The sequence below is a fragment of the Harpia harpyja genome, chromosome 15 (assembly GCF_026419915.1).
Source record: "Harpia harpyja isolate bHarHar1 chromosome 15, bHarHar1 primary haplotype, whole genome shotgun sequence".
NCBI lineage: Eukaryota > Metazoa > Chordata > Aves > Accipitriformes > Accipitridae > Harpia > Harpia harpyja.
In genome coordinates this window covers 9,953,767-9,962,534 of record NC_068954.1, presented here as the reverse complement: position 1 = coordinate 9,962,534, position 8,768 = coordinate 9,953,767, and the positions used below count along the sequence as shown (strand labels likewise).

General features: G+C 41.5%; 1 protein-coding gene across 1 annotated transcript; it reads left to right on the top strand.

Annotated features, from left to right (window-relative positions):
* Window positions 1-507: 507 nt before the first annotated feature.
* LOC128152233 (uncharacterized) lies at window positions 508-6,770 on the top strand (the record flags this gene model as incomplete). Its single annotated transcript, XM_052810334.1, is given in 3 exon segments — window positions 508-669; window positions 6,287-6,375; window positions 6,377-6,770. Coding segments are annotated over 3 exon segments (645 nt in total), but the record flags the coding sequence as incomplete, so codon positions are not given.
* Window positions 6,771-8,768: the final 1,998 nt, after the last annotated feature.

The window sequence follows — 8,768 nt, the reverse complement described above, 5'->3', positions numbered from 1 at the left end:
GAGCACCAGCCCTGCAGACCCCCAGGTCAGTGCAGAAGGAGGGGAGGAGGTGCTCCAGGCACCGTAGCAGATTCCCCTGCAGCCCGTGGGGAAGACCATGGTGAGGCAGGCTGTCCCCCTGCAGCCCAGGGAGGTCCACGGTGGAGCAGATATCCACCTGCAGCCCGGGGAGGACCCCACGCCGGAGCAGGGGGATGCCCGAAGGAGGCTGTGACCCCGTGGGAACCCCACGCTGGAGCAGGCTGCTGGCAGGACCTGTGGCCCCATGGAGAGAGGAGCCCACGCTGGAGCAGGTTTGCTGGCAGGACTTGTGACCTGCGGGAGTCAGTCTGTGCCTGAAGGACTGCAGCCCATGGAAGGGACCCACGCTGGAGCAAGGGAAGAGTGTGAGGAGTCCTCCTTCTGAGGAGGAAGGAGCAGAAAAAATGTGTGATGAACTGACTCCAAACAGATTATATAACAACTTGGGAAGAGGTAAAGATGATGTCTACAAGGACAATCGTAGGCATGGATTCTATGTATGAGAAAAAAGAGAGAACTGAAAAAGGTGGTAGAGGCTATAAGACTAAGAATGCTGTTGATAAAGTGAAGTCAATGCACAGCTTTGCCACAGGATGCTCTGGATGTCAAATGTATAAATGGGTTTGGAACAGGATCCGGAGCCCTAAGGTGAATCTACCTCAACATTTTTCTTATTAAAGAGCATATCCAAAACACCAAGGGACTTTATAATCTCAAAAGCCAAGTTTGAACAAGAACTAGAATAGCTAGCTTCTGTAAAACTTAAAGTGACTCCACAGTTGACTACATGAGAGAGAACTGAAAAGAAGTTCATAGACACATCTTCATCTATTTGTTGTGGCCTTGCAGAGCAATTCCTTGCTTCCAAACTCATTTATTAACAGCTTCATTTTCTGGTTGCCCCAAAGTCTCCAGTGACCTTCAAGGATTTTTTTCTGAATGTATCTGTTCCTGCTTCTTTCAGCAGTTTTTCAGGGACTCTGCCAACTTAGTCTCCCATCTCTTTCCTGAATCTCACCCTTCCTTTGCTTGTCACACCTTGACCTTTTGAAGCTCTTTGGCGTCATGGAGGCTCCATTGTTCTCCAAGGGTACGAGGTACAGCCAGACAATCCCACCTGGCCCAGACATTTCTTTTTTTTTTAAAAGAACATGGTATTTAAAAAAGAACTGACAAGAAACATATAAAATGGGTGCTATCACTGAGTTCATAAGAGCATTCAATTTACCTCTTTTTTGTCTCATGTTTTTAGTGATATACACTGCATTTACACTTGGTGATGTAAAACTCCATGGAAATCAATGCACTAATCTCTGTGAGAACACTCCAAAAGACAGTGGGAACTGCTCTGTTCTTTAGTTATGTATGTATTTAGAAAGAGTTACTAATATTTTTTTCTCCTAGCATAGTTCATAGGGCAAGCAGTATGCTGACCATCTTGGTCAAACTTTAGTTGACTTGATCTGGACATCTCTGGATCTCTGCCCCAAAGCTGGCTATTTTCTTTTCTGCATCTACAGTACAATACAATGGCAAAAAATGGGTCACATGCATTTCACACATACTTCTAAACTAGCAAGTAGTTTAGAAGACTATGAAAATAGGTGGTGAAGTTTCCGGGCTTTGTCAGTTAGACAGGATGGTTAGGAGGCTGTGGAAGATTTCCCTTAAAGTGGTGGGAGGCTTTTATTTCTTTTTTTTAAATCTCTGTCCCCCAAGCAAGCCTGAAGCTGTTTGCTCGAATCCAACAACTATTAAGCAAACTTCAGGGCTGAGCTCAAAAATGCCTACAGGGTTTGCACAGCCCAGTTTTCTAGATGTAATTAATCAGCTCCTGTTCTCACCAAATCAAAGTCTCTGTGTAACTAACTGTGAAATATTATTGCAAAGTCAATGAAAGGAATAATCTCCTAAAACCTTGTCTATGACTTTGTTAGATGCTCCCCTGGCTTTGTTCCTCATGACTCCTCCTTTATGCACCTCTTCCTTCCTAGCTGTACCCTGTTAAGTGTGAAACTGTGTCTGAGTGGCCAGAGGTGCACATGTATGAATGCAACCAAATTAAACTGCAGGCTCACCTGATTGTGTACACACTAGAAATGCCACACTAAGAAGAATTTAAAGAACCCCAGAGGAATAGTTTATATTGCAGAAGTCAACGATGATAAATCCAGGTAAATCCTATTTTAAGACTGGAGTTAATTCAAAGGGCAAAGGGACTGTCAAAAAATGGAAAAAAGCCATGAGTAAATTTTCGGTTATTTAGCTTTGTCTTATGACTGGGTTGTATGGGTCAGAGAATATCAGAGGCTGACATCCAGAAAAAGATCTCTGCCTGTATTGAGGCTAATCATAACTACAATTAATTTAAATGAGTCTTTCAGAGTTTATTCTGGTATTCAGGAACCTGTTTTTCCTCATATCCTGTAGCATTTTTCCGTTTTATCTATGGGGAAGGAATCTATTCTTCAGCTTTGAGATGGTACAGCTCTGAATAGTGCAGCTGAGCCCTGATTACATTATCTATGATTATGGTAAAAAAAGAATTTCCCTTTGCCAAGACATTTCCATATTTCAAAAATGTTTTCAAACTAAACGAATACAAAATGTTGATGTTTCCTGGAGAACAGACATTCACAACAATTTATATTAGAAAACATTGACTAACTATGATGATGACTCAGCTTTTTTAAATTTTTCTGGATAATCTCAAACAGCATATAAATCACCTGTTCATCTACATTATCAAGTACAGAGCTGTAATAACTAATTAATATAAATATAAACTGAAAATCAAAACACAAGGAAATAGACTAATGTTCAAAAGCTTAATATTTTCAGGTGCAGACCTTGAAACCTATAGCCAGGAATATTTTGATTTAGACAAAAAAGTAGTAGCTAATTAAAGAAACATTCCCAACCATTTCACATGTGGAACACTTCAGAAAAATGTTGGTGTACTGAAGCAATTTTCCCTTTAAAAATGTAATGAAAATGTGCTTTTCATCAAGGATATTTCAGTTTTAACCAAAGATCCTTGGGAAAAGTGTTGGAGAAAAAAAAAGTGAAAAGAAGGAAAAGTGGAGGAGAAAACCACTTTGATGTTATGCCATTCATGGGCTGGGGTACTATTGTAGGATGTACAAAATCATCTTTATCAGGTAAAGCGTCAATGAAAAATTGGACCAGGTACATTTGACATCACTGGTCCCAGAAGGCGGCACCCCTCACTTGTTTTCCCTGACATTGCAGTACCTGTGCCTAATCAAAATTTCTGGTTTCCCTTAAAAATGCAAGTTGTCCACCCATTCTCATAGATCAGCAGTACTAACAGATAGCCACAGAGCTTTCATTAGGCACGTATTAATTTTCCCCTGAAATGTTGTTATCATACTGCTGTATGTTTATAAAATCTATAGCTTATATCTGTATCTGTATATCTCTGAAGAGAATTAAAAAGTTTCTAGAAGTAGATGATATGGGATTCTATCCAAATATTTATAAACATAGTATATGCTTAAATTTAAGTTAGCTAATCCATTTGTCCTAATCCATAGAAATTTTGTCTTAATATCCAGCTTGAATCTTTACTGCCACATTCTATCCACTAAATTTAAACAAGACCAATTTATTGCCTTTTATTTTGTGACAGACTGCAACCTATTTGAAATTTGTTCTCAAATCTTCAGTCATATTTTCCTTTTTCCTTTACAACACCACTTGTTCAGATTTCTCCTCCTAGCAATATTTTCTAGATCTCTGACCAGTCACCATCACTGCTTTTCTCAGGACTGTTCCAACTTGTCCATTTTTCAGAAATTCAGGAAACTGTATGAGGCTTTATTGTTGGGGCTTATAGTGATGGAGTGCACTGGAAGGATAACTCTATACTTTTATTCAAACATCAAGTCTGCTGCTTCAGTGGAGAGCCAGACATATGTTTTTTAGTGTTATCAATTGATTTCTCTGAAGTCCTGAAAGTAATTGCCCTAAATACACTTGTAGCATTCATCCTAAAAATAACCAAATGCCATATAAAAGATGCTGACATTTTCCTGACAAGTGTGATTCATGAGGAGCAGCAGTGTGATGACTGGAAATTTTCCCAGCCAAAGTGATTACAGTGACAACCTCACTATATGGGATGAACTGACTGAACAGCTGGTTTTACATTTACTCTTTATATATGCACAGCTGGCAAGTACCGTCTTTTGGATAGACAGATGGATGTCTGTTTGTTTGGGGGGGAGATAACATATTTATCATGCATCCGCTGTCATCTCCTGAGACTATGCACTGCAATAAATATTAAATATAAAGCTTCAAATTATCAGAGAAAAAGGAATTTTAAGTCTCTCTATGTGGTGCAGTCAGGGTTACAGCTTGAAACACTGATTACTGCTGCAGTTCTGCAAGACTTGCTCAAACATTATTAATAGGGACAGACAGATTACTAACAGTAAAGGAAGTGATCTGATGGGAAGACTAGGATATGAACTGTCAAGACCTTCAGCTGGTTTTGTGGAGTCACCTGGGTGCATGCTTGCCCCTGATAGCAGTGCACACACCTCTTGCTGAGGAGTTACACTGCGTTGCACAGAAGGTAAATGCATACACATACGCTGTCACTGCGGAAAGCTAACATAGAATCATGGAATCACAGAATAGTTTGGGTTGGAAGGGACCTTTCAAGGTCATGTAGTCCAACCCCCCTGCAATAAGCAGGGACATCTTCAACTAGATCACGTTGCTCAGAGCCCTGTCCAACCTGACCTTACATGCTAAGTGTTTTCCCTAGTATGATCTGCAAAAACACAATTTAGCCAACTGAAGTGAGTGATACACTCTACAGGAGTGACCACACCTGTCCTGATATAAATTATTCTCATAGTGGAATGCTTTCTCTTAAACTATAAGCTATTTGAGATGGTGTCTTTGGTGATTGCCATTCCTGCACTGCAGATGCCATCACCACGCAAATAATTTACGACCATTTCTATAACTTTCGCAGTAAAAGAATATGAAACCTGCCTGTAGACAAACCCACAGTTCCACAGGTCTTCCAGAAATACAGCACTCTGAAAGCAGCTGGTAAAAGTATCTCTTTTTACCTGTGTGTTCTCTCAGCAGAGTAAAAATGCCTTCATGGTTCATTCTCATTTTATTTAATGCACATGGTGAAAACTTGCGAGGTCACAGGGATTTATGCTAGCAGATTTGGCGGCCTTTTAATATTTACTTAGGCTGTAAAATATAATTTGAATTTTGGAAGTATTTGTCATTGTATCTAAGATGGATAAAGGTATGTTTATTATAGCTGTATTTGCTATGTGTGATTTACATTGTTATATGTTGACTTTTCATTTCCTCAAATGTCACAGCTGCATTTTTGTCTTTCTAACTTCCTCGAAGTATAGAAAGTTAAATATTTTTTTCACACTGATGGCAATCAAATCTTGTTACAAAGTCTTAGGGTCAGACTGCTATACCTACCAAGCGATGACTTATTTTTTGAAAATACTTCATGATGCAGATCTTGAGTGCCATCACACGGCACGTACAAGACAACCAGGTGATCAGGCCCAGTCAGCATGGGTTTATGAAAGGCAGGTCCTGCTTGACTAACCTGATCTCCTTCTATGACAAGGTGACCCGCTTAGTGGATGAGGGAAAAGGCTGTGGATGTTGTCTACATAGACTTTAGTAAAGCCTTTGACACCGTTTCCCACAGCATTTTCCTGGAGAAACTGGCTGCTCATGGCTTGGATAGGCATACTCTTTGCTGGGTAAAAAACTGGCTGGATGGCCAGGCCCAAAGGGTAGTGGTGAATGGGGTTAAATCCAGTTGGTGGCCGGTCACAAGTGGTGTCCCCCAGGGCTCAGTATTGGGGCCAGTTCTGTTTAATATCTTTATCAATGATCTGGATGAGGGCATTGAGTGCTCCCTCAGTAAGTTCACAGAAGACACCAAGTTGGGCAGGAGTGTTGATCTGCTGGAGGGTAGGAAGACTCTACAGAGGGATGTGGACAGGCTGGATCGATGGGCCAAGGCCAATTGTATGAGGTTCAACAAGGCTCAGTGCCAGGTCCTGCACTTGGGTCACAACAACCCCATGCAACGCTACAGGCTTGGGGAAGAGCGGCTGGAAAGCTGCCTGGTGGAAAAGGACCTGGGGGTGTTGGTGGACAGCCGGCTGAATATGAGCCAGCAGTGTGTCCAGGTGGCCAAGAAGGCCAGTAGCATCCTGGTCTGCATCAGATATAGTGTGGCCAGCAGGACTAGGGGTGTCATCATCCCCCAGTACTCGGCATTGGTGAGGCCGCACCTCGAGTACTGTGTTCGGTTTTGGGCCCCTCACTACAGGAAAGACATTGAGTTGCTGGAGCGTGTCCAGAGAAGGGCAACGAAGCTGGTGAAGGGCCTGGAGCACAAGTCTTATGAGGAGCGGCTGAGGGAACTGGGTTTGTTTAGCCTGGAGAAAAGGAGGCTGAGGGGAGACCTGATCGCTCTCTACAACTACCTGAAAGGAGGTTGTAGCGAGGTGGGGGTCGGTCTCTTCTCCCAAGTAACAAGCGCTAGGACAAGAGGAGATGGCCTCAAGTTGTGCCAGGAGAGGTTTAGATTGGATATTAGGAAACCTTTCTTCACTGAGAGGGTTGTCAAGCATTGGAGCAGGCTGCCCAGGGAAGTGGTTGAGTTGCCATCCCTGGAGGTATTTAAAAGATGTGTAGATGTGGTGCTTAGGGCCATGGTTGAGTGGTGGACTTGGCAGTGTTAGGTTAGCAGTTGGACTTGATGATCTTGAAGGTCTTTTCCAGCCTAAACAATTCTATGATTTTATGATTCTATGTCTTCTTTGTCAATGCACTATGATTAAACACACCCAAAATTCTCATTGTGTACTCCGTACTCAAGATCTATGTTCATACTACACTAAACCAGCAGCCTGGGCAGTGGCCATAAGCAGAATCTCTTCTTTCTTCATTTTCTTCTTTCCCCCTCCTTACCTACCTCCTCCCCCCCCCCGCCAGCCCCCCTTATTTTAATTGTGCATTCTTCTCTTGGGCATCTCTCTTGCATGATCTGAAGATTGTGCCTGCAAGTTTTGAACAATAGCCTCAAAGAAGACTTCATGGTGCTCTTAAAAGATAGTTTAAACACAGCCAAGGAGTTTATTCTTTTCCCCAAAACATAATTATCATCCACAATTCTTTTTTTTCCTTTTCTCCAATCTAGTTGTGTAGAAGGCTACTGGTTCATTCAATCCTGAGGCATTATTTTTAGATCTTAAGAACTATTTGGGGATGGGTTTCTTCTTGTTTGTATGTGTGTTTAATATACGTTAATATACCATATAAGGTACTTTCATTGATTTAGGCACTATTTAGTTTGGATAGGTCACATTCATAAATTATCTAAATCACTAATTTCTAAGTCCTTACCACTACTAAACATTCTTACCCTCTTTTCATCAGCTATAACCTTTATCAGCAACAGTTTTTTATTGACTTTCAAATCAGAGACAAAAGTTTTGAATGGTCGCAGCCTTTCATAAAAATGGATCCAGTGAAACTCACGCCTGCTTTATGCAGGGAGCCACAGTGCAGGCACATAATCTTTGCCAAGGAATATCAAAACCAAAGCAGAACAAATGTACCATTCACTACATGTCTCTGCCTCCTCATCCATAGACTGTGAAGCTTCTTTGGATGATGCCTGGACAATTTTATGTAAACTACTGTAACTTATTTCTGTGTCTCTAAATTTAGGGTGAAGAGAGTTTCTCTTACTAGGTGCTCAGACTCTTTGGACCCTTTAAGCCACTGCTGAAACAGTAACAGTTAGCAATTAAGCAGTTGACCATATAGCAAGGAAGATCATGTGAGCTATTTGCAGGAAATCTGCCCTCCCATTAGCTGTCATTTAGACTGTACATAGATTAGATTCCATATCTCACCACTTAAGGAAAACAGGCATGTTTTCAAAATTACTGAAGACCTGTAGTTTCCACAAATTTCAAAGAAATCTCTAACTTGACTGCTTCTAATAATGAGACGTTTTTATGTAGCTGCCTAAGTACAAACTTAGATGCCTCTAAGGTTAAAATTTTGGCTGGTATTCAGCCAAAATCAATCAAAATCTCATAAAAACCAAAGGAAGCATGAAAACAACCCAAATATTTACAGTACAATGGGCTAAGTGTTTTGAGGAATAAGAATCATAGAATCATAGAATGGTTTGTGTTGGAAGGGACCTTAAAGACCATCTAGTTCCAACCCCCCTGCCATGGGCAGGGACACCTTCCACTAGACCAGGTTGCTCAAAGCTCCATCCAACCTGGCCTTGAACACTGCCAGGGACGGGGCAGCCACAACCTCTCTGGGCAACCTGTTCCAGTGCCTCACCACCATCATAGTGAAGAAGAACTGCTCTTACATACCTTGTCTTTTGCACATGTGTTCTGATCCCCCAACTAGCAGCCAAAATATCTGGGATCTAAGGAGCATCTTGATATAACATTAACATTAATAGGATGTGTTGCTTACAGAAAGAAAAAAAGGAAATCTTTACTTGCAGTTTTGCTGCCTTGCAGTCTCTGGTGTGGGCAGAGGTAACATTTGAGAAACATCTATCTTGGAAAAAAATATAACACCGAAGGCATCTAATGGCAAGGTTGGGAAGTCAAATGACAGATGCTTGAGAAGCCAAACAGCAAGGGAGTTTGAGAGTTCAGACAGCAGATGCA